At 45.2% G+C, this 26,477-nt stretch overlaps 1 protein-coding gene across 1 annotated transcript in view; it reads right to left on the bottom strand.

The window, feature by feature from the left end:
• Positions 1 to 26,477, bottom strand: part of LOC146353868 (ATP-binding cassette sub-family A member 10-like) — a 111,933-nt gene that overhangs the window by 20,031 nt on the left and 65,425 nt on the right. The window contains exons 24-29 of the mRNA XM_084837522.1: positions 22,158 to 22,334; positions 12,811 to 12,924; positions 5,202 to 5,327; positions 3,002 to 3,079; positions 1,487 to 1,578; positions 86 to 209 (exon numbers count right to left, since the gene is read on the bottom strand). Coding sequence (XP_084693648.1) covers positions 86 to 209; positions 1,487 to 1,578; positions 3,002 to 3,079; positions 5,202 to 5,327; positions 12,811 to 12,924; positions 22,158 to 22,334 — 711 coding nt within the window. The remainder of the gene's footprint in view (positions 1 to 85; positions 210 to 1,486; positions 1,579 to 3,001; positions 3,080 to 5,201; positions 5,328 to 12,810; positions 12,925 to 22,157; positions 22,335 to 26,477) is intronic.

The raw sequence follows: 26,477 nt of genomic DNA, 5'->3' as shown, positions 1-26,477 counted from the left end.
TTTCATTAAATTTCATAAGCAAATCACTGAAATAAGCACCAGGGCAAGTTCTACAGACTTTCAGAATAAGAAAATTCTGCTTTACCTCTTCCTGATTTGCAGAGGCCAGAGCACTTTGAGCTCTTGCCCTTTCTTCTTGAACATCTCTGTCATCATCTTCATTGGGCTGTTGTGGATTCTGGTGGCTGCCCTTTCTCTGTGGAGAGATCCTAAAGAACAAACACATCACAAGGAGTTTGAAAGCACCGCATACAAAGGAGTAAATGCTGTTTTCAATTAGGAAATCAGTATAATGAAGCTAGGGGGTTTCTTCAGATGAAGCTTTTATCCCGCTGTTGAGATTGGTTACTCACAGAAGTTTGCAGGTCCTTTAGATGACGTCGTCAACCTCCAGGGCGTCTCCTATACTAAATTACCTTTATTCCATTTTCTAAAAGATTGGAGATAGTGAGCTATATTACAGTGCTTGAGTTCTGCTTGAGTTCCCGCTTGAAAAGAGGAAAAACCACAGTACAACAAGGGGCTAGACCTGTAGATCACAGTGCCATCTAGCAGCCGTATAATGAAACATGTCAAAGACTCAGATAAGGGGGGGAAGGAGGGGAAATTTGGGGGGGGGGATCACGTGTAAAGGGAGTCCATCATGATCCTGCATTTAAAACAGAAGCAGAAAGACCCATTTTAAATGCGGGATTTTAGGCTGGTGTAGAGATGCTGAGAATCTGAATTAATACACAAACGTTTTCAGAAAATTCAGAAAATTCTGCCATTTCAGAATTCCATTATCTGCTTTTGTGGAAACATGTTCTCCAAAACATGCAATCTTACTTTTTTGGGCTAGGCTGACATTTCTGTATAAATATTACTGATGGTTTTGTATATTTCTAGTTACACTATTATTAATGAGTATTATTTAACTATTTATAAAGTCAGCCACTACAGTTAGTGTGTGTGTGATGGGATATTTTGCCTATGTGAGGTTAATTTGACTCATATTTTATGCAAAGTTTGTTAAAACATGCTTGAGAGATTTGTGGAAAAGAGTGGCATTCAATTTCCTTTCCTCAGCAAACAGTTTAACAACAAAATAATATGCTGACATTTTCTTTCAGAGCAGTGTCCACAGAATGAGGTTGCAATATATAGAAGAAATAATCTACCACCTAAAATTAACAGTTCATAAAAACTACAAGGTTGTTTGTAAATTCTTGAATTTCTTCTTTCTTAAAAACCACGAAACACATTTGATTTACCATATGGCCAACCCCCCTCAAACATATGAACCAGTGCAAGCCCTAGTAAAATGAAAAGTGATAACAGATATGATTCCTAAAATATAGGAGTAGAAATAGGAAAACTAGCAATTAAACAAAAATAGAACATGTGAATATCAAAGTGCTTTATACATTTGCAAGACATTATTTCATTAGAACAACAAGCACATTTTTGCATTACTGTGTTTGTCTGCACGAGCATGTATACAAACCTAAAGACAGGATCTCTTCTCATAACTGGCCTGCCATATTTCATCACCAGATAGCGAAGTAAAAAAATGAAAACTACACTGTGGACATAAGGCTAGAGAAAAACATGAACAGAATTTATATTCAACAAGTGTACATATTTAATTTAATGTATTTACATCTGTGCTTGGTTAAATTTCTCTATAGTCGAGGAATGTTTGTAATTTTATATCCGTATATAAATTCATGGCACTGGCAGAGTTAGCAATATGCATATACAGATGGTTCTTTTCCATTCATAACCACGGTGCTCACGATAGGCTCTCCCATGAGCCACACTGCCACCGCATTTCCCAACCTGCCCACTCACTGCAGAGCACTGCAGAACTCAATCAGACAATAGGTGTACATCCTATAAGCTTCCCATTGATTTCAATGGGGGACCTAGTTGCTCTCCTCCTCCTTGTAACCTCTGTGTTTTCCATTTTATCAGCAAGACTACTTTATGGCATTCTACTATCCTTCCAAAGGATCAGACTGGCCAAGTTTCACATAGATAGGACAGGAGTCCCCATGTTTTAAGCAGTAAGGAAACTCACACTGTGAGAATCTCTGAGTGAAACTCCTCACAACACCAGGCACCTCTTGGAAGGCAGAAGAGTGAGAGGGGCATTAGGACTGAGTCTAGGTGTTTTTCCCACTGTTTCTACTCGGCATGACTGTGTTGATTGCAGCCTACAGAGACTTCTGCTGTCCAGCCCCTAAGCTCCTTTCAGATTTCTGCTGAAGCCAGGAGCTTGGGTCTCAAGAACTGTGACCAGATAGCGGAATGGGTCTTTTCCATGTCCTCCTTCCCACTGCAGCAATCTTCACCCCCCAAAAATATTGCTCCTGAGGGTCAAGGAACTATCTAAAACAGTGGTCTACTTGTGCAGCACACTACAGGTGCAAGTGGAGGGGATCAGCACAGCAGAAATCAGAATTGTCTTCGTCTCATGCTTGGCCTCTGTTGGAAACTGATATCCACATAAAGGCAGGGTGTTAATATGCAAACTCGGTGACTGTCCTTTCTCTTTTCTCCCCACAACAAGCTTATGAAGCAAGCAAGCTAGTATTTCAGTAGTTCAGTTGAGAAACAGGATGAACAATAAAGGCATGGTCAAAGTAACCCCAGAAATGAGCTGGTTTTATGCTGCTGATTCCCAGTTCTCATGGCACTTCATCACGAAAGGTTATAGGAAGCAACTGCATTGATCAGCATGAAATTTGTTCTATGACTATGACTACAGGCTTATTTTCAGGATACCAAAGCTCAAATTTGAACACCTGAGTAATGAGAGATGATTTCTCAAAGGAACATAGGAAATGTATTCCCAATAAAACACAATGTGAAACTCACTGAACTGAAAGTTGATAGTACATGTATCACCAGTCATATTAATTAAACTACTTCAGAAGTGATTGCTGATAGCAAGATTATCACTGCTTTGTTAAAAGATCTCTCTCCGTCTTATAAATAAGATGTATTCATTTCTCACCACAAGGGAAGACATCCAGAGCTGATTCTCACATGCAGCGATTGTTTCCTCTAGATCTTCCACAAAACTACTCATTAGCTATAAAAGAAACAGTTGATAATGTAGATCATTCCCTCAAATGCTAGACATAGGAAACTCTACTCCGGAATCTATTTAGATGTGGAGCAGTATACAAATATTGTAAATAAATAAAATAAATAACATAGGTACGGTCTGTGCTGATCAGTTCAAATAAAAATGGTCCCACCCAAAATTATGTCAATGCTTTCTGCATATTCAGAGAACTCCTGAGGTATGCAGTATTAGTCTGCAAATTAAAAGAAAAATACTTTTTAAAATAGCACAGCAAGGATCTGTGTGTTTCCGGGACCTACATAATTTTGAGTGTGATGTGTTTTGAGAGAAAGTATAACTGTGGATCCTGGAAGGAGAGATTAGGAGGTTACTATCCTCTACTCTTTCACTAGATAGATTTCAGGAGGAAAGAAAAAAAGACACTTTTCTGACTTTTTGGACTGCCTCCCCCACAGCTGCACACACACACACACACACACACACACTCCATGTATAACAATAGAGCACTTTGGTTTATGGCTGGCGGCCAATTCCAAACCTGCACCCATTTATTGCACAATGGGGAATAATTTCAAGAGGATGGTAAAACCCCGTTAGGGCCTGGGAATTTTTTGTTGCAGGTCCCTGTTTGTCTTATCTGTAACTGATTATGAAGGTGTGCTTGCATTGGGTAACTGGTGTCCTTTTAGTGCCATATTTAGAACCCCCAAAACTTCAGTATCTGCACTGTTTCCCATATTCCTATATTCACACCAAAGCAAATGTTAACATTACTGTTGCTGAAGTTTCTAATTTTTAATTTCTTAGATTGGAGGGGTACAAAATGTGATTGTAGTAAGTTTCTTTTATCCAAGTGCTAGATACTAATATAAACTTGTGTTAAGCAAGCACCCCCGAAAAGGAAATTCCTAAGGCCAATGACCCTCACAAAACTTTGGATAAGGGAACTGTACAGCCCTGAAGCGTGCCAGACTAAACTCTGGAAAGCTTCCTAGCCCAAAGCCTCTAGTATTATGCAAAGGTTAGCCTTTAGTATTACACATTATCCGTTAGCTAGGGATGTTGCGGATGCCCGACTGGGTCCGGGAGTCCGTCAGGCCCTCCCTGCAACCCCCAGGCTGCACCCACTGAGCCCCTGCCCTTCCTTGCCACCGCTCGCGCCCTCCCGGACTCACCCCGACCTGTCCAGTGAGCACCTGCCATTTTGCTGCCTTATTGCACATATTAAGCTTCCCCAGCCCCAAATTGTGCATATTTAAATATGCGCATTTTAAAGCTCCCTTTTTTCATTAAAAAAGGCAGCAAAATGGCAGGCGATCATCAGGCAGGCCCAGGATGAATGCAGACGACTAGTTGAGCTCATGGGGGCTTGAGCGTGGGAGAATCCAGGCTGTGGCAGGTTCGCACATTCTACCATTAGCTTTTCCTTCCAGCCTGTCTTTCCTTGACCTCTTTAGTGAGACCAAAAGCTTTCCTCTGCTCATTATGAATTGCAAATTCATAAAATAATCCAGTCATGCACTTCTGCATATTGATAAAATATCACAGAAAGAGAAACTTGATTTAAGCATACAATCACATTATACAGATAGGATTGCAATGTAAAAGACTGCTTGTTGGGTGGGGTCTTCTTTGCAACTCTGGAATAAATGTTGAATCAATATGGTAAGATAGATTTGATTATTTCTTATTCCATGCAATATTATATGATGAACTGTACAATGAACTTAGATTATAAGTATGTAAATATTATATTATTGTTAGCAGTATCTATGAAGTATTTCTACATGTAGAAATACATTTTACCCTGGGATTTCCCAAATGAGGAATCCACTTTTCTCATGAAAAATTGAGAATTCTATTGTGCAACCTTCAGCACTTCAGTGTCATGTATCAAAACCTGTAGAGTGATGGATGGAAAGAGTCAGAGTGTGGCTCGAATACTCCAGTGCTCTGCTAGCTCCAGGTATTAATAAAGCTAAAACTGAGTTCTCATGGCAATTAAGTTGGAGCGCTGACTGAGAAAGTGCACCGATAGTTGTGATGGCCCAAGCTAGTGGTTTGATCTACCACAAAAATGTAGTTCCATAGAAACTGGCTGTAGATAACTTGCACTTTAACTTACCATTGATAAGGAAATTAAAAAGCTTAAAATCGGATATGTAGGAATAAAAAAATTCAGCAGATAACCTGTATAATCTTCCTGAGGTGAATATGTCATAAAAATGATAATGATGACAATCAAGACCACCTATGATGAAACAAGAGAGTATCTCAATGTTTAAGAGATTAAATAACTTCACTCATTTTTTTCCCTTTTCCAAAAAGCCTACGGCTTAACACCTTAATTATCATCTCACTGGAAACAAAGCCTAAGTATGTGAAACTGAATTTGTTCATATTCATCCCCCATTACCCTTGCTGCTTCCTTTTCTCCTTTCTCTCCATTCCTTGCATTATCAAACCCGCTGCTGAAAATTAGATTGCCTGCTATTTGGTTTTGGTGAGCTTACTATCTAAAGGGCATTGCACATTAACTACATTCTGAGTGGTATTTTCATCCTGGCTTGGTCAGAACTGTTGGCAGCTGCCTCTGGAGGATCAGGGCACCACACTTTATGTTCTCTCTGGAAACTTTGATCTGGACCTTGCAGGGTTATCGGCCAGAATTTTCCTGTTGATTTGAAAAGCTGAGAAAGACAAAATTAGGAATGGGTGGAAGCGCTAAGTTCCTCAAACTATGAAAATATTTCAGTGAAATGGGTTTCCCTCCCTCCACCTCAGATTCCAGTGCAAGTTCTGGGCTGCTTTCCCAGACTGGCTGCTGGTCCCCCTGCATATGCACAAAGGCATGCCATGTGTCCTGGAGTAAAGTATGTCCTTACGCCGATGCTGCACTGGAGTCCCTGTGCATATGCAGCAGCCTGGCAACTTCCATAGGCATCACTGCGATTTACCACACATATGCAAGGACTGGAACACAGGCCACTTTCTGTGAAGGTTCCTTCTAGTGTGGTATGACGGAGGCATCCAACAATGGGTTAATTCCCCCTATTGCAGGGATCATGTGACATAGACCTTTGCACTAGGTGATAGACTCTTTCCCAGTACATCCCATGGCTGAGCTTGAGACAGAATATAACCTGGGTCCTACCAGGTAAATAGAGGGTGGAAAGGTGGGGGAAGAAAGAACTCCCCTACCAGGTAGGGCACAGAAGAAGGTAGAGTAGGACATTTGAGTATGACCGCCCCACAGTATTGCATATACCTCAGCCACCTGTGAATAAGGTGTGGTTTGAATAAGTTTGAATAATATGTGTGAATAAGGTGTGGCTCCATCACACCAAACCAGAAGGAACCTTCACAGTAAGTGTCTAATGTTCTGCTCTCTGTTGGGTATGAGGAGGCATCCAACAACTGGTTATTCACCAACTAGCCTAAATGCTAGGGTGGGAAAGAAGGAGGCTGAGTCTATGTGCAGAAGAAGGACATGCTATAGCACTCATCTTCCAAAAGTTGCTTCTACTGAGGTAAAAGTGTCTAACTGGTGAATGTTTGGAACTGGCCATATGGCAGGAAGAAAGTAAGAGCACTTCTCTGTTAAATTTCTTAGGCTGTGGAAATACCTCTTGGTGCTGGCTGTGCTGGTTCCTGTGGGCTGCTCTGCAGCCCTAAGCCTGACATAACTTTAGAAAGTAAGGGAACAAAATTGTCTTTACAGAACAGACTAGTGGTAGGTGTTTCTTTAATTTGATTATTGTCAGACCATTCACCATCCTCCCTGTCTAAGGATTCATGAGAAGTTGGTCCTTAGGGACAGCCTGACAGGGATGTGTTAGAGTGATTAGAGTGATTTTAGAGTGATTTTTTTTAAGGGAGAGGAGACAGGGAGGAATCTGATGAGATTATCCCTTGCCTGCTCCTAATAAGACCACCAACTCTCATTCTGCTTCAACAAAGGGATGTGTTAGACTGATTATCATTATCTTGATCCCTCAGAGACAAGGCTTTTTGCTTACGCAGCCTTCAGAGGGCAAGAGATAAGGGTGAAGAAGTCCCATGACAGATTCATCTGAGGAATTCACAAGAACCACTTTAGGTTGTTTAGCTGGGGCCTTTGATTTCAGTGAAGCCATCTTGAATTTAACATCTTTCTTGCCCTTTTCTTTAGGGAGAGGAGGAGACAGAAAGGAATCTAAGAGGTGACCTCCTGCCTGCTCCTAGTAAGATCATCAACTCTTGTTCCGCTTCAGCAATTGATCAACCATGTCGCTAACAACAATTCTTTGAATACACTGAATCCTTCAACAGAAGCTGGATCTACACTACTGCTTTGTAGTGGTATTGAAGCACACTGATAACTGTTGGGGCACATTGCACATTCTATATACCACCCATAGTGTTATTTCCTGCTTTTTATTCCACATTATCCAAAATAATGCAACAAATATCATTGTGTGCCCTACAACATAGAAATGCACAAGAGAGATATAGTGTTACAAGGGATCGTAATGATATGACACAAGGTGTGGATCTGGCCAGAGAGGAAGACAGCCATGCCCATTTGGCTGGTGGGAACTCCTAACCACCCAAATAAGTTGCAAGGGTGACTGAGCTTTCTTTCTTTACCTTGCAGGTTTCAAACTGTCTAGCTTCCCCATCAGCACTATTGCAGAGCAAGGAGGTAGAAAAGAGAGAAAGCAAAGGATTCAGAAGCAGGAAAGTGAAAATTGATATTTTTAATGGAAGGAAGAAATTGAAAGCGGTATGCTGGATTGAGTAGACAGGTAGAAAGCCTGATTTGGGGATTTGGATACAATCTGTTCTGGAAGGGGTTGCACCTCCCCCTGAAGGATCAGGTCTGTAGCCTGGGAGTGCTCCTTGATCCTCTGCTATCCTGGGATCTCCAGGTGGTGGCAATGACAAGGAGTGTGTTGCACAATTACACTTGGTATGCCAAATGTGACTCTCCCAGAATTGGTCTGACTCGGCAACAGATATCCATGCCTTGGCTACATCACATTTAGACTACTGCAATGTGCTCTACATGGGGCTACATCTGAAGAGTGTTCGGAAACTTCAGTTGGTGCAAAATACAGCAGCTAGGCTGCTAACCGGTACACAGTATGGGGACCATATTAAACTTGTCCTGAAAGCCCTGTGCTGGTTGCCAGTTGCTTTCCTGGTGCAATTCAGGGGGTTGGTTTTAATTTTTAAAGCTCTAAATGGCTTAGGACCTAACTATCTAAGGGACCACTTGTCTCACTATGAACCCACCTGATTATTAAGATATAACGCAGGAAAGGCCCCTTTGAGGGCACCATTACCCACACAGCCCCATTTATTGGGCATGCATGAAAGGGATTCTCTTGTATTGCTCCCAAACTATGAAATGCGCTCCCCCCAGAACTGCAATTGGCCCCCACTCTCTTGGTCTTTAGAAAGCGTGTGAAGGAGCATCTTCTCAATTTACCCTTTTCAAATGTGTAGTTTTCATGTTTTGTTGTTTATTTGGTCAGTTGCTTCCAACTCTTCGTGACTTCATGGACCAGCCCATGCCAGAGCTTCCTGTCGGCCGTCGCCACACCCAGCTCCCCCAAGGTTGAGTCTATCACCTCCAGAATATCATCCATCCATCTTGCCCTTGGTTGGCCCCTCTTCCTTTTGCCTTCCACTTTCTCTAGCATCAGCGTCTTCTCCAGGGTGTCCTGTCTTCTCATTATGTGGCCAAAGTACTTCAGTTTTGCCTTTAAGATCATTCCCTCAAGTGAGAAGTCTGGCTTTATTTCCTGGAGTATGGACTGGGTTGATCTTCTTGCAGTCCAAGGCACTCTCAGAATTTTCCTCCAGCACCACAGTTCAAAAGCATCTATCTTCCTTCGCTCAGCCTTCCTTATGGTCCAGCTCTCGCAGTCATAGGTTACTACGGGGAATACCATTGCTTTCACTATGTGGACCTTTGTTGTCAGTGTGATGTCTCTGCTCTTCACTATTTTATCAAGATATGTCATTGCTGTCCTCCCAAGAAGTAAACGTCTTCTGATTTCCTGGCTGCAGTCAGCATCCACAGTAATCTTGGTGCCTAGAAAAACAAAGTCTGTCACTGCCTCCATGTTTTCTCCCTCTGTTTGCCAGTTATCAATCAAGCTGGTTGCCATAATCTTGGGGGTTTTTAGGTTTAACTGCAACCCAGCTTTTGCACTTTCTTCTTTCACCTTTGTCATAAGGTTCCTCAGCTCCTCCTCTCTTTCAGCCATCAAAGTGGTATCATCTGCATATCTGAGATTGTTAATGTTTCTTCCAGCAATTTTAACTCCAGCCTTCGACTCATCAAGCCCAGCACGTCGCATGATGTGTTCTGCGTACAGGTTGAATAGGTAGTGTGAGAGTATATAACCCTGACGTACTCCTTTCCCAATCTTAAACCAGTACATTGTTCCGTGGTCTGTTCTCACCGTTGCTACTTGGTCGTTATACAGATTCCTCAGGAAGCAGACAAGATGACTTGGTATCCCCATACCACCAAGAACTTGCCACAATTTGTTATGATCCACACAGTCAAAGGCTGTTCGATAGTTTGAACATTCTTTGGTGCTTCTCGTTTTTGGTATGGGGATAGAAGTTGATTTTTTCCAATCTGGTGGCCATTCTTGTGTTTTCCAAATGTGCTGGCATATGGCATGCATCACCTTGACAGCATCATCTTGCAATATTTTAAACAGTTCAGCTGGGATACTGTCATCTCCTGCTGCCTTGTTATTAGCAATGCTTCTTAAGGCCCATTCAACCCCACTCTTCAGGATGGCTGGCTCTAGCTCACTGGCCACACTGTCAAATCTATCCCCGATGTTGTTATCCTTCCTATACAGATCTTCTGTATATTCTTGCCACCTTTTCTTGATCTCTTCTGCTTCTGTTAGGTCCTTGCCATCTTTGTTTTTGATCGTAGCCATTTTTGCCTGGAATTTTCTGGAAGAAGTATCTTGTCCTTCCTCTTCTATTATCTTCTTCTGCTTCCACGCATGGCTTGTTTAAAAATAATTCCTTATCTCTTCTGGCTAACCTCTGGAATTTTGCATTGAATTGGGCATATCTCCCCCTATCACTGTTGCCTTTTGCTTTCCTTCTTTCTTGGGCTACTTCCAGTGTCTCAGCAGACAGCCATCTTGCCTTCTTGGTTTTCTTTTTCTTTGGGATGTTTTTTGTTGCCGCCTCCTGAACAATGTTGCGAACTTCTGTCCATAGTTCTTTTGGGACCATATCTACTAAATCTAGTCCCTTAAATCTATTCTTCACCTCCACTGCATATTCATTAGGAATATTAGTGAGCTCATATCTAACTGATCTGTGGGTCTTCCCTATTCTCTTTAGTCTGATTCTAAATTGTGCAATAAGAAGTTCGTGATCTGAACTACAATCAGCTCCAGGTCTTGCTTTTACCAACTGCATAGATGTCCGCCACCTTTGGCTACAAAGGATGTAGTCAATCTGATTTCGGTGTCGACCGTCTGGTGAAGTCCATGTATAAAGTCGTCTTTTAGGTTGTTGGAAGAGAGTGTTTGTTGTCTTGGCAAAATTCTATCAGCCTATGCCCTGCTTCATTTTGTTCTCCCAGACCATGCTTGCCTGTAATTCCAGGTGTCGTTTGACTACCCACCTTAGCATTCCAGTCTCCTGTAATGAAAATAACATCTTTTTTGGGCATACTATCCAGTAGGTGCTGCAGATCCTCATAGAACTGATCTACTTTTGCTTCTTCCGCATCTGTGGTTGGGGCGTATATTTGGATCACTGTGATGTTAAATGGCTTACCCTGAATTCGAATTGAGATCATTCTGTCATTTTTTGGATTGTATCCAAGCACTGCTTTAGCCACTTTATTATTAATTATGAAGGCTACTCCATTTCTTCTGTGGTGTTCTTGTCCACAGTAGTAGATCTGGTGATCATTTGATGTGAAGTGGCCCATTCCAGTCCATTTCAGTTCACTGACACCCAAAATGTCTATATTTAAACTTGACATCTCCCCAATAACCACATCCAATTTGCCCTGGCTCATAGATCTTACATTCCAGGTTCCTATGGTGTGTTGATCTTTAGAACATTGTATTCGTCGTTCACCACCAGCACCATCGGCTGCTAGCCGTCCTTTCGGCTTTGAGCTAGCTGCGTCATCACATCTGGGGCTAGTTGAACTTATCCTCTGTTCCTCCCCAGTAGCATTTTGACCATCTTCTGACCTGGGAGTCCCATCTTCCGATGGTATACCGATATATCTCTAGTTGTACTGATCCATTTAGTTTTCATGGCAAGAATACTGGGGTGGGTTGCCGTTTCCTTCTCCAGGGATCGTATTTAGTCTGACCTCTCTGCCATGACCTTCCCATCTTGGGTGTCCCTTCATGGTTTAACTCATGACGTCATTGAGGTGCTCAAGCTCCAGCACCATGACAAGGTAACGAGAGTTTTCATGTTACTACTGTGTTAATGTTCTTGTTTTCTTTGTTTAAGGTTTTATTTTTTTATATTGTTGTACACGGCCCTGATGGCTTTTTAGAAAATGAGGCAGTATCTAAATGTTAAAAATAGATGATATAAGTAAATAAATAAATAGGGAAGGTTTCAGTAAAGCCAAGAGACAGAACCTGAGGCAAAATAGCTTTGTTCTGGGCAGGCAGGAAGAACTGAGGAGGAGACTATCAGCATGGAGCTTAGTGCAAAGATCTGTGTCATGATCCCTGCCTTACCTGGGCCATAGGAAGAGTTAACCCATCATTGGATGCCTCCTCATACCAAACAGGGAATAGTGCATTACACAGTGACATGGTAGTAATTATGTCCTCATTTGAGCCCCAGACGTTGCTAGATCCTGGTTCTGTACTTGAGCCAATTCCATTCTTCCGGAATACATAAATAAAATGTGAATTCTAGTTCGATCAAAAATCAAACAGCCCTAAAGAAAATGTTTCAGTTGTATGGGGTATTATCACTTTGTCAGGGATGCTCTGACTTGGATTCCTGCATTGAGCAGGGGGTTGGACTCGATGGTTGTATAGGCCCCTTCCAACCCTATGGTTGAATCTACACATAGCAGTTATACCGTTATCATACTGTTATCATAACTATTGGTGCCCACTGGTGTCATGTGTACCAATAGTTATGATAACGGTATAACTGCTATGTGTAGATTCAGCCTACTATTATATGATTCTATGAAATAGAGAGTCTGAAGCAAGTATTCAGAATAGGTTTAGTATACAATTCTGTACACCATGTGTGTGTGTGTGTGTGTACACACACAGGCTCGCTGTTCATGCTTCTTTCTGCACCATATGTTTTTTATTTATTTCTTATTATTACATTTGTATCCTGCCTTTTTTCCTCTTGCAAGGAACCCAAGGAGGTTTACACGGTCCCCCTCTTCTCTATTTTATCTTCACAACAACCCTATGAGGTAAGTTAGGCTGAGAGTCAGTGACTGGCCCAAAGTCACCCAGTGAGCTTCATGGCCAAGTAGGGACTAGAACCAGGATCTCTCGAGTCCCAGTCCAACCTTCTAACCTCTCAACAACACTGGCTATATTTGATCCAGCCTTCTAATACTTCACACTGAAACTTCCCTTCCCTCATGGATTAAGACATGTTTCGTAGATGTAAAATTCTAACTACAGGTATTGGGACAGGACAGATTATGAATATAAAGAAGCAAATCAGTGGGCTGGTAATATACTTACCAAGATTAAGATCAATGACCAAAAACTGCTAGTATGCATTTTTTTGCGAAATATGAAGGCAATTACATATAGGAATAAGACAAGTGATACGCTGTAGCCCAATAGAAATGACACCTGTTAGAAAGAAGGCCCCATATGTTTAGAAAAAAGATATACTATTCACTTTAAGTGGCAAATATGGATAACGTTTTGCACGAATAATTGCACTCATATCAGCATTTTTCAAGTAATGGAAATACCTGTATTAATTATTACTAGCCATGCTTGAACATAGGGCCTACCTGGGAACCGACCTAGCAAGCATACTGGCTCTGTCCCTGCCCTGATTCTCCCAGACCAGAGATAAACCGTATGCAATGACCAAAGAATGTCACAGCCAGGTCATTGCTGTAGTGTATCCCAGCTTTGAAAGACACGAAGCAAAGCTCAGCTGTGGGAAAGTGAGTGGATGGGAGAAGCACAGAGGCCAGGCTGCCCCAAGACAGCGTGAGATTGGAGGGTATGGGCCCTAGGAAAGGATGAGCTGGGGGTCAATTTGCTTCTCCTAGTTTCCCAAGGGCCCTGGAGGCAATATTTAGAGATGGCTGAGCTGCATCATTTCCTATTTGTTTTGAGTTTGCTGGAGTATTTTTCTGGACATATGCTGGCCATGGTTTCTTTATTCTGAAGTCAGTATTGTTATTATGGGTTGATGGACTTCCTAGAGGGAGTTCTAGGTAGGGTTGCCAGGTCTGGAACATCCCAGCCCTGAGATTTCAGGGCCCAGACCTGAGACCTAGGGATGGCCCCTGGTGATGTCACAGGGGGCGGGCCCCAGCAATGTCACAGGGGATCACCAGAGCTGGACCCAAGGGCACCTATTTTGCTATATACAAACCTTTTGCTAGACAGTTCAACCCACCAAACCCCCCTCCCAGACATTTCTACAGAATGACAACACAAAGAAAGCAAGTTGTGGAGGAGCCCACTTATTGAAAGCAATGAGAGGTGGAAAAGGAAAAAAAACCCATTTCACACACAGGCACAGGTAAATGTGTTTTTTTCACCAAAAACTCTCAAAGCAAAGAGCTATAACTTTCACTGTTTCTACAGAAGTGCATGAAACCTGGACACCTGGCAGCCCCAATGCAGTTTATTGAACCCGCCAAGGTTCAGACAGTTTGGCCCAGTAGTTTTTGTGCTACGCACAGGTCTCAGAAACTCAAACCAAAGGTAATAAATAAACTAAAGGGATAATCAGAGAAGTTAGGTGTTTAAGAGGTGATTAGGAGGATGTCCCTAATCCCTGGTGTAGGTTGTTTTGAAGTGCAAAATAACCCCTCTCCCCTAGTATTTTCCTATTCAGCTTCACACTGGATGACCTCAGGCTCACTTTGGCTGAATGGAATACACATTACCTGGGAAAACAGTAGTGGCAGAGGAGGCAAAGAGATGCAGCTATGGGCAAGGGATGCAGCAGACAGCAAGTAAGTGTTAGGCTCATGACATTCAGTCACCAAGCCCTGCTACTCCAGAGACGGTCCAGCACTCTCTCCCTGCATGCCCAGTAGACGGCGGGAACCACCCACCTGCTAAAGGTGGTGTTACATGGCAGCTTATTATAGTAGGGTACCATAAGGGCCATCAGCCTCTTGAGCCCCACATTTTCAACAAGGCTGAAATTTTTAATTTTCTTTTTTTTTTTTTAATGTTTTTTGTTTGTTTTGTTGGTTTGGTTAAAATTCACAATAAAAATTGATTAAAAACAAACAAACAAGGCTGAACGGCTGGTCGTCCAATGCCACCATCTCACCAATGCAGTTGGTGATCTGGTCGGGTGTTGGAAACCTCCACCTTGTGGACCCGTACTTCCCCCACCCCATCTTTTCCATAGTGGCCTGCCTAAAATCTGATGTTTTCCATGGAAACTCTCAAAGCAAAGAGCTGCAACTTCTCCCTATTTCGACGCACATGCATGACACCTTGGCCCTTCCAGCCCCCCTCAAGGGCATCACATGCTCCATAGCCCAGGGAGTTTGGCCCACTGGCGTGTGTGCTAGGCGCAGGTGAAATTGGAGTCTTTCCAGGAAACCCCCCAAAGCAAAGAGCTGTAACTTCTCCCTGTTTCCGCAGACATGTGTGAAATCTTGGCCCCTCCCAGCCCCCCTCAAGAGCATCCCACTTGCCAAATTTCAGGCCGTTTGGCCCACTGGCTTGTGTGCTTGGCGCAGGTTGAGTTTGACATTCCCAGAAACTCAGACCAAACTCATAAGGGAAAGTGAAGCAGACCTCACTGTCCTTAATCTCTGCTGCAGGTTTCTTTGAAGTGCCAAACACCCTTTATTCAGAAGAATCACTGGCTCAGCCTCTCTATGGCTGAATGCACACATTACCTGGCAGGCAGGCTGGAAGAGGTTATTTTTTTTATCTGCTTTTGTTTATTTCTAAATTACTAAATTTCTAAATTTAGCACACACTAAATGAGTATTTTGAATGTATCTTGAATGAACATGGTCAGTGCCAAGCCCAGAAGAGCCACTCATTTTTGAACGCTGGAAACCTCCACCTTTTGGACCCATGCTTTCCCCATCCCATCTCCTCCATGGTGGCCTGCCTAAGCTTCTTGGGGGAGAGAGACAGAGAGCTTGCAGGAGTTCCGGCAGCACTACCAGCCTTCTGCTTGCCCCTGCTGCTGGGACGTGGGGGGCTCTCCCCCGAGCAAGACCAACTGGTGCTGCCTCCTTAAGGGCAGGAGCAGGCTGCTGGAGTTGTAGTGCCTTGACTTTCCCCCTGCTCAGAGACACCTTGCAGTGACGACAGACAGCAGTGCTGGGATCCACTCCCACCTTAAAGTAGTCCCAGACAATGCTGCCCTGATGTTTCTGTAGAGACAGAGACTGCCTGCCTTGAATCTTGGGGGTCACCACAGGAGCAGGGGAACAATGGAAGAGGGGTCAGGTGCTGGAGATTGAGCCTCTGCCTGCTGCTCATCCTCCCACACACCCTGGATGATCTCCTCCTCTTGACCCTCCACCATGCTGAGGACATCTGACACCTCAGACATGACATCCATCAGCACGCTCCCCTCTTCCACTACATAAGAAGGAGATGCTGCTCCTTTTGCAAACATGAGCCTCCTCAAACAGTGACCTCCGGGCACTGTAACTAGCCTCTACATGCTGCTGCCGTACACCAGGATGCACTATCCAGACTGGGGTGAGCCAGCCTGGCTTCTGGTGTTCCTGGCCCCACCAGCACCTCGCCCACCTCTGCCCCTGCCAAGGCCCCTTAGGTGCCTCATATTGGGGTTGCTTTGCACCACAGTAAATAAACAAATTGTGTGTATAGTGCCTTGAGCACTATATATTCTATGTTTCATAATGTATATGTATAGTGCTTTGCATACACACACAGCACACACACACACACACGAGCAAAAGAAAATGAGATACAGAAAGAAAAATTACCTACAAGCTGGGGGGGGGGGGTGGAAGTACACCATAAAGCCTAACTGAAGAGAAAGGGGTTTTTTATGTTTTTGTATATATTTTTGAGAAAGGTAAGAGGTGAAAATGGGAAGGGAAGAAATACAGGAGAAGCGTGGGAGTGGGGGTGATCCAAAGAACAAGGCAAAGAAAGCAGTACTAGACTAGTACCCACTACCTATAAGGTGGGGGTGGGGGTGGGGGCATACACTATAAAGCCTAACAAAAGAGAAAAGGTATATGTGTGTGTGTGTGTGTGTGTGTGTGTATATACATATACATATACATATACATATATATATATATATTTAGAAAGATAAGTGTTGAAATGGGAAGGGAAGGAATACAGGAATTGAGAAGTTGGGTGAGGGAGCAAAGAACAAGACAAGGAAACTAAAGAGCTTTAAAGATTTCTTTAAAAATAAAGAATCTAGTAGAAAATAAAGAAAGGGAAGGCTAATAGGAATAGTTGCATTGAGAAGGGCTGGGTGGGAATGAAGAAGAACAAGTGAAGCTGCAGTAGAACACACACACCACACAGATCCAGCTAGCCATCTCTCCAGCTAGCCAACTCTCTCTCACAATGAAACGAAAGCAGACTGATCTCCTATTATATACAGCATTCCCCCCTCCTCCTCTGCCACTGTCACTGATTGGAGACTGCTGGGTTAAGTTTAGCCCTAATCTGGCAACTAGAGTTGCCATTTGCCAAGGCTCACCATTTCCCTGCTCCATCCTCCTTGCCCACTCCCTGATCTTTCACAAGTTGATACATTTTAGAGACAGGCTCTCTGGGCTTCAGAATGGCTTCAGAATAGCTTCAATCTCCAAGGCACACCAAGGCACTTTTGGGGTGACCCGCTTTGCTTCAGACCGCCTCGGTGCTATTCTAACCCGCTTTAGAACTCAGCAAACCACCCCCAAAGCACCTTGATTCTCTTTGGGATTTGGACCAAAGCGGTGCACAGCCCTACATTACACAGCAAGATAAAATGGATTCCAGGCCCAAACTTACAAACAGTAACCAGCCCCCACCCCCAGCAAATGTACCAGAGTAACAACACAGATAAAGCAATTTCTATCAGACCTGGCTTCTCCAACGTTGAAAGCAAAGGGGGGGGGGGCATTTCTCACACACATACACATGAGGAAGTAGCATTGAATTCAGTGAGACTTACTTCTGAGTAGACCTACACAGGATTGCTATATATATCCCATCAATAAAAAGTGCTTGGCACACACAAGCAAATAATGTCAGCGTGTATTTCTCACAACAACAACAACAACAACAAAAATAACAAGTGTCATCTTAAGTTGCAGCACCATAAATTCAAAAGGATTTATATTAAGAATAGAATCCACCCACAATTTGTGTGTGCCATTATTGCTAAACTATATTAAGTGACAGAACAGCCCTCAAGTCTGTTCTAGAAGCTCGGGCTGGGAGATCATAGAAACAGACTTGGTGTTGAGGACCCCTAGGATGATGGTCCTGGGGGATCTCAACTTCCATGCTGAGCCACTGTATCCAGGGCGGCTCAGGACTTCAGGGCCGCCATGACAACCATGGGGCTGTCCCAACATGTCATCGGCCCAACACATGTAAAAGGACACATACTTGATCTGGTTTGGGTTGGAAGGGGCCTATAAGACCATCAAGTCAGACCCTCAGGCAAGATCCAGGCAAGTTCCTCTCTCTGTCATAGATGCAGCAGGAGGGAACCTGTCATGTCATTTATTTTTAAAGGGGCGCCAAATCACTCAACCTTTTCTGGTTAAAAGCCAGCCTTTCATATGGAAACCGTTCATCCCGAATTGGTAGGTGAGGCTGCTGTTTGAGTTGGGGGGGCAGTTGAAGGGAGGAAGCCTTCCGTACATGCTCTGAGACACACTTGAGGGCTTTCTGTTTTCCTTGTGGCTTCCTATGAACTATGCTCAGCTCTGTCCCTGAAAAACAAGTGCTGGGGCTCAACCGTCTCTCAAAATGATCTCTGGAGGATTGCCTTCCTGGGCCTCATCCCGACCATTTTCTCTCTCTCATCATATCTTCCCCCCTTTTCTTCCTCCCACTCTTGCCTTTTTCTCCCTCTTCCCTACTTTCACCCTTTTCCTGCTTTTTTCTTTCTTCCCTCTCTCTCTCTCTCCTTCCCGCTCTTTCCCTTTGTGTTCTTCCCTTTCTCCATCCCAACTTTACCCCTGAATGACCGAGGCCAAGTACAAACCCCTGCTGTCAAGGAGGACTATGCACCCACCAAAGCCTGGCCTCGTGGAGTAACTAAGGGGGTCGGGGAGGTGCCACCATAACTGTGGTCACGGGCAGGGGGAGGTATGGCGTTGGGGGATTAACAGGCCAGCTGAGGAGAAGAGGGGCTAGACACCTTACAGCTATTCCGTCTTCTGGTTCTTCCCCCAACCTGATAGTTCCTGACAGCTTTACCAGCTTGCCCTCGGGTATGGTGCTGCTGCTGCTGAATGCCAGGTCGGCCCAAAATAAAATCTCCCTCATCCATGATTTGATTGTGGATAAGGAGGCTGACCTGGTATGTATTACTGAGACCTGGGTGGGGGAACTGGGAGAGATTAATCTCCCAGCTGTGCCCTCCTGGGTACTCAGTGCAGCACCAACACCGATTTGAGGGTCGGGGAGGGGGGGTTGCCGTGGTCTATAGGAATTCAGTCCCTCTCTCTAGGCTTCCTGCTCATTCGAGTGCAGATCTTGAGTGTTTGTACCTTGTGCTGGGTACCTGGGAGAGATTAGGGATTCTGCTGGTGTACTGCCCACCCCGCTGGCCATCAGACTCCCTGCCTGAGCTGACGGAGGTAGTCTCGGACTTGGTGTTGAGGACCCCTAGGATGATGGTCCTGGGGGATCTCAACTTCCATGCTGAGCCACTGTATCCAGGGCGGCTCAGGACTTCAGGGCCGCCATGACAACCATGGGGCTGTCCCAACATGTCATCGGCCCAACACATGTAAAAGGACACATACTTGATCTGGTTTGCTCGACTGGGCAGGAGGATGGTGATCTAAAAATGGAGGAATTAACATCTGTCCCTTTGTCATGGTCAGATCACTTCCTGCTGAGGTTTAGACTCTTGGCAGCCTTTCTCCTCTGCAAGGGTGGGGGACCTATTAAAATGGTCTGCCCCCGGAGGCTAATGGATTCCAATGGATTCCAGAAGGCTCTGGAGGATTTTTCTGCTGGTATGGCTGGTGCTCCTGTCAAAGCCCAGGTCGCTCTGTGGAATGCAGAGATGACTTGGGCGGTTGACATGATTGTGCCCAAGCACCCTCTCCCTCTGAGCAGGGCCCAGCCAGCTCCTTGGTATACACCTGAGCTGAGGGCAATGAAGCAAGAGGAGAGACGGCTAGAATGCAGGTGGAGGAAAACATGTTTCGAGTCTGACCAAACACAGGTTAGAGCTCATCATCAAGCCTACTCTGTGGCTGTGAGGGTGGCAAAGAGACAGTTCTTTTCCACCAGCATTGTATCTTCTCAGTATCGTCCAGCAGAGCTTTTCCAAGTGGTTTGCAGCCTGTTACGTTCTGGGCCATGGAGAGAGACTTTAGAACCTTTGGTTGCACGAGGCTTTGCACAGCACTTTGAAGATAAAGCTGCTCAGATCATGAATTGGACTAGGGATGTACAAAATTGCCCTTACCTGGCTCTGCCAGGTTCCGCTGGGGGGGGGGCGCTCCGTCCCTCCCCTCGGAATCCTCGCCAGCAGGCTCCGCTCTGCGGGGATTCCATGGAGCCGCCGGCCGGCTCCGCCAGCAGCCGGACATCCGGCCGCTGGCTAGCAAGGATGCAAATGGCGGCGGCCATAGCCGCCGCCATTTGCGTCCCTGTAGTCAGCCGCGATAGGCTATGTAAATCTTTACGTAGCCTATCACGTCTGACTTTAAAAAAACAACAACGCGCGTACGCAAATGGTGGTGGCTACAGCCGTCGCCATTTGCGTTCCTTATTTTGGCCCGTCTTAGTCTACGTAAATATTTACGTAGACTAAGACGGCGAAAATAAGGGGAACGCAAATAGCGTAGCGGACACTATTTGCGTTCCCCCTTATTTTTGCCGTCTTAGTCTACGTAAATATTTACATAGACTAAGACAGGCCAAAATAAGGAACGCAAATGGCGGCGGCCATAGCCGCCGCCATTTGCGTACACACGTTGTTGTTTTTTTTAAAGTCAGACGTGATAGGCTACGTAAAGATTTACGTAGCCTATCATGTCGTTTTTGTTTTTTTTTTTAACCCAGCCATGATAGGCTATGTAAATCTTTACGTAGCCTGTCACGTCTTTTTTTTTTTTCCAAGACTGCAAATGGCGGCGGCAGCAGCCAGTCGGAAGACCAGCCGCCGTAGCCACTGCCGCCCGGAAGATCTGCCCCAGGTAAGTCTCGTCCCGGGGGGGATCCGCGGGGGGGCAGGAGGGGCAGGCCGTTCCGCCACGGAGTTTGGGGGGCCGAATGCACTGGCATTTGGCCTCACTGAGATCCGTGGCGGAATTCTCTGCCATCCCTAAATTGGACACCACGATTAATGCAGTTCCACTGGTAGAGGCATTCAGAGCACCATCCAGTCCAGTTTGGATGAGTTTCAGTTATTGAGGCCTGACTATTCAGACAAGGTGCTTGGCCAAGTCCAATAGACCACTTGTGTGCTCAACCCTTGCCCTTCATGGCTTATTAAATCAAACAAGGAGGGGATGTCTGGCTGGGTCCAGGAGGCTGTAAATTCCTCCTTGAGAAAGGGAGTGGTGCCTAGGGATGTCAGAGAATTCCACCACGGATCTTGGTGAGGCCGAATGCCAGTGCATTCGGCCCCCCGAAATCTGTGGCAGAACAAAGCCCACCGGCGAAAGGCGTGCGAAACATAGCACTTACCTGCTGCCATTCGCGCTGCTTTGTGAATGGCGGCCGCGTCTGTAGCCACCATTTGCTTCTTCGTTATAGCCGTGATAGCCTTTTGCATCCCCGCGGAGGCCGTGAGAGGCTACGTAAATATTTACATAGCCTATCACAGCGAAAAAAAGAACGCAAATAGCGGCGGCCATAGCCGCCGTCATTTGCGTTCACTGTTGTTGGGTTTTTTTTGCCGTGATAGGCTACATAAGTATTTATGTAGCGTATCACGGCAAAATACAGGGACGCAAATGGTGGCAGCTACAGTGGCCACCATTTGCGTCCCTGTGCAGGCTGCCCAGCGGCCGGATGTCCGGCTGCGGGCGGCCCCAGCCGGCAGCTCCGCGGAGTCACCGCGGAGCGGAGCTTGCTGGGGAGAATTTTGGGGGGAGGAACGGAGCGCCTCCCCCCCACTGCAAATGTCACCCTTCGAAAAGGTAAGTGACTTTCATACATCCCTAGTGGTGCCAGCCTCTTTAAAAGAGGCTGTAATCAGACCTCTCCTGAAAAAGCCTCATCTGGACCAAGAGGACATTAACAATTATAGGCCAGTGGCCAACATCCCCTTCCTGGGCAAGGTGCTTGAGCAGGTGGTTGCAGGACAGCTCCAGGCACTCTTGAATGAAACAGATTATCTAGATCCATTTCAATCGGGCTTCAGGCCTGGTTTTAGAATGGAAACTGCCTTGGTCGTCCTGTGGGATGACCTCTGCCGGGAGAGGGACAGGGAGAGTGCGACCTTGTTGATTCTCCTGGACCTCTCAGTGGCTTTGGTTTGGGTTTTCTGGAACCATAATATTTAACGAAGTTTCTATAAGCAAGGACAGGAAGCCTACCTTTCAAGGCCTGTGAGAGGGAGGTTCATTAAGTGTATCATTTACTAAGTAGTAATAGTTGATGTCTGTAATTGAACACTGTACATTTTAAAAGCTGTTCCATGACCACATTTTAGAAGTTATGTAATGAATCATACTTACCATAGAGAAAAGCACGGTGGCCTTAGTCACATTTTTACTAATATCTAAAGTTAGGTACCATGGCCAAAGCACCAAAATGAGTAGAATGCAATTCAGGGGAATATCGACCAGAGCTTGTCCACACCAATATGCAGAAGGAAAGAGACCTGAGACCCGCAGCTGGGAGCGCGTTTTTATCTAGCAAAGAAAATGACAAAAGATTGGTATACCCTTCAGTGCCCCTTCTAATTAAATGATTTTACAGGCATGGGCCAGAGTTGAACACAATGCTGATATTATTTTTTCTGACTCTCATTATCATTAGGAATGGCACGGGTGCCTGACTCAGTCCAGGAACCCACCGAATACCCCCCCGCCGCTCACACTCCTGAACCCAACTCAGCAAACCCCCACACCCCATGCGTGAGGCCGGGACTCACCACAGCCACTTGGCGTCCTTGTGAGCGGCAATTTTTGCACAAGAAAGGGCTCTGAAATTTTGTAGATCTATTGTTTTCACAGTAGATCTACACAATGGTAGCCATAAAGATTCATTTCAGCCATAGAAATGAACCTTTATAGCCACTGTTGTGTAGATCTACTGTGAAAACAGTAGATCTACAAAAATACAGAGCCCCGCCTTGTGCAAAAATGGAGGCTCATTGAAAAAATGAGAGCCCCCCCAGATGGTCCAGCAGCTTGCCTGACACTGCTCACCAGGTCAGGTAAGTAGCAGGGATTCAGCGAGCAGCATGCAGGTCAGGCAGGGGAGGTTTCATCCATCCCTACTTATCATCTCTTCCTCCCACCAGTGCTGTTTACAATGTCTTCACTTTCTTTCTACCATGCCATAGATATCCTCTTGGTTAACTGTAAAACCCATTTCAAATTATTAATAAAAAGTTGCTTAAGGTTCATCAGTAATCAGTTCTGCAGATACGATTATTTGGTATTGCTGCCTCCAGTTAAAAAGGCAGTTAGCAGAGAAAACACAAAGAAGGCAGAACAGAATGAGCATTTACCAGTCCCACATGCACACAGAGCCTATCTTAGAACAAAAAGGGACCACACCCTTTTTTTGGTGAAAGAATAAGGGAAACACTTTACTTGCAGTTTTTTGCATATACATGCAGGTACAGTACAGAGTTTCAAAAGGACTTTGTTCAGTCCATTCTGTGTTCCATTACACAGGCAGGAGAGAGAGGGGGAGCAAGCATGAGTGATCCCAGTAATGGAGGAAGATCGCAAAGGGGGAGGAGGAGAGGAGCAGGAAACTGTAGACTATAGACATCCTAACTCTAGCTATGCCCCAAATCCCCCCAAAGTAACTAGCTAACTGTAACACTGCCCCCTTCCTGTAACTTGCAAACAAGGTTGCAATATTCCCAACAGCAGATCTGGTGCCCACTTGGGTCTCAGTCCACCCCCACCATGGGCACAGCATCTCTGGATGGAGAGTCCTCATAGGGCTCATTAGAGCTCTCCCTTCCCTTCTGCTCCTGCTATGTGTTAACAGCCTGATGAATCATTCGGGGAAATGGGATTTTAGCCTGCCAGTTGCAGGCTCTCCCTCAGACATCCCGCTGGTGCACTCCTTGCCGGGCCAAAGATCCAGCCCCAGAAGAAGCAACTTCCATATCATCGCTGAAGACTCCAGCTTGCTGTGACTGCGGTGGCTGAGCCACCATGAAACAGAAGGCGGGGCTTCTGCCCAGATGAAATTGAACTCTTCTTCCAGAGCAGGGATGCGGAAGACAGAGCAGCCAACAGGAGGCAGGCATTCTGAAAATTTGCCCTAAGTGCAACAGCAACAGGAGCGGCAAAAACTGCTTATCGTAAGATGGGATCCTGGCATGGTGGCAGCAGAAGCACTCTCCCTGGGAAGGGACAGCAGTCTAAGCGGTGTGGGCTGAAGTAAGCCACCCAGCCTGATGTAGACTGAACAGTAGGTTGAGTGAGGGAACTCAGATCCCCGTTCCCTCTGTTCCCTTTTCTTGTTGCGGCAGAAGAGGCTGCTCTTCATGCTTGGCCCACCAAGGTCACCACTGCCTGGGCCAATATGTCTAGCCCACCACTACCTCTCAGGCGGCATCCCTCTTCTAGGTTTTCTCCTGCCCTGCAGAGCCCTGGCAAACAGTGTGGTTACAGTGAGATTGGTATGGTGCTGCAGATATTCCCTGCCAGAACTCACTTTCTGTCTGAGGCAAGATATTTGGGTCTCCAAGCCTGGGTAATTTCCAGTGAGGTGAGAATGCTAGCTGGAAGGACAATGGGAGGTGCACACAGATCTCTGGACTCTGAAATTGTCATTCCATGCGCTTCTTCTGGTGCTCTTGCCATGTGACATGTTGAGGGTGGCAATGAGTGAAAGAGCCATTTTGGTAGCAACACCCTTCCCCAGGAAGGGCATTGCAAATATCCTTTGGGCATCATGTGAATACCTTTTTATTTCCCTAGGCCTTTTAAATCTTGCTGTAGCTTTTAAATCGGTTTGATTCTCTTATGTGTAATTCTCTGCTCATTTCATAGAATCATAAAATAGTAGGGTTGAAAGGGGCCTATAAGACCATCGAGTCCAACCCCCTGCTCAATGCAGGAATCCAAGTCAGAGCATCCCTGACAGATGGCTGTCCAGCCTCGTCTTGAACGCCTCCAGTGTGGGAGAGCCCACCACCTCCCTAGGTAACTGGTTCCATTGTCATATTGCTCTAACAGTCAGGAAGTTTTTCCTGATGTTCAGACGGAATCTGGCTTCCTGTAACTTGAGCCCATTATTCCATGTTCTGCATTCTGGGATGTTCGAGAAGAGACCCTGGCCTTCCTCTCTGTGACAACCTTTCAAAGATTTGAAGAGCGCTATCATATCTCCCCTCAGTCTTCTCTTCTCAAGGCTACATGCCCAGTTCTTTCAGTCTCTCCTCATAGGGCTTTGTTTCCAGTCCCTTGATCACCCTTGTTGCCCTCCTCTGAACCCTCTCCAGCTTGTCTGCATCATTCTTAAGGTGCGGTGCCCAGAACTGGACACAGTACTCCAGATGAGGCCTAACCAGTGTTGAGTAGAGAGGAATTAGAACTTCACAGGATTTGGAAGCTATGCTAGTATTAATGCAGCCCAAAAGAGCATTTGCCCTTTTTGCAGCCACATCACATTGTTGGCTCATATTTAGCTTGTGACGCACAACAATTCCAAGATCCTTCTCGCTTGTAGTGTTGTTGAGCTAAGTATCCCCCATCTTGTTTCTTTTTCCTAGGTGTAGAACTTGGCATTTATAGCCCTATTAAATTTCATTCTGTTGTTTTCTGCCCAGCGCTCCAGTCTATCAAGATCACTTTGAATTCTGTTTCTGTCTTCCAAGGTATTAGCTATCCTGCCCAATTTTGTGTCATCTGCAAATTTGATCAGCATTCCCTGCACCTCCTCCTCCAAGTCATTACTAAAAACGTTGAAGAGCACTTGGTCCAGGACTGAACCCTGCGGTACCCCACTCATTACCTCTCCCCACTTTGAGAAGATCCCATTGATAAGCACTCTTTGAGTCCGATTCTGTAGCCAACTGTGGATCCACCTGATACTTGTTTCATCTAGCTTTGAGCTAGTTTGCTCATCAGGATATCATGGGGTACTTTGTCAAAAGCTTTGCTGAAGTTGAGGTATATTATGTCTACAGCATTCCCACAGTCCACAAGGGAGGTTACCTGATCAAAAAATGAGATCAGATTCATCTGGCAGTATTTGTTCTTGACAAATCCATGTTGGCTTCAAGTAATCACTGCATTGTTTTCAAGATGCTTACAGATGGATTGGTTTATAATCTGCCCAGAATTTTCCCAGGGATTGATGTCAGACTGATTGGTCTGCAGTTCCCAGGTTCCTCCTTTTTACCCTTTTTGAAGATAGGGACAACATTAGCCTTCCTCCAGTCATCTGGCACTTCACCCATCCTCCATGATTTCTCAAAGGTAATAGAGAGTGGTTCTGAGAGCTCTTTTATCAGTTCCTTTATTACTCCAGGATGCAGTTCATCTGGCCCTGGGGATTTGAACTCACTCAAAGTAATTAGGTGTTCCTTGACCATATGCCTATCGATCTCCAGCTGCAATCCTGCCCCTTCAGCCTGTACTTCGCCTTTGCCAGGGGGGTCATAGACCCTGTTTCGGGAGAAGACTGAGCCTGTGAGCCAAAGTAGGAATTGAGCACTTCTGCCTTTTCTTTGTCATGTTATCATTTTGCCATCCTTATTTAATAGTTGAACCACCATTTAGATGCTCTGACTTGGATTCCTGCACTGAGCAGGGGGTTGGACTCGATGGCCTTGTAGGCCCCTTCCAACCCTACTACTA

This window comes from Heloderma suspectum, chromosome 2 (assembly GCF_057233095.1).
Source record: "Heloderma suspectum isolate Gila_16-S chromosome 2, 16-S_ref, whole genome shotgun sequence".
NCBI classification, from domain to species: domain Eukaryota; kingdom Metazoa; phylum Chordata; class Lepidosauria; order Squamata; family Helodermatidae; genus Heloderma; species Heloderma suspectum.
Note: the sequence above shows the minus strand (reverse complement) of the source record. Positions and strands in the feature narration are given on the sequence as shown.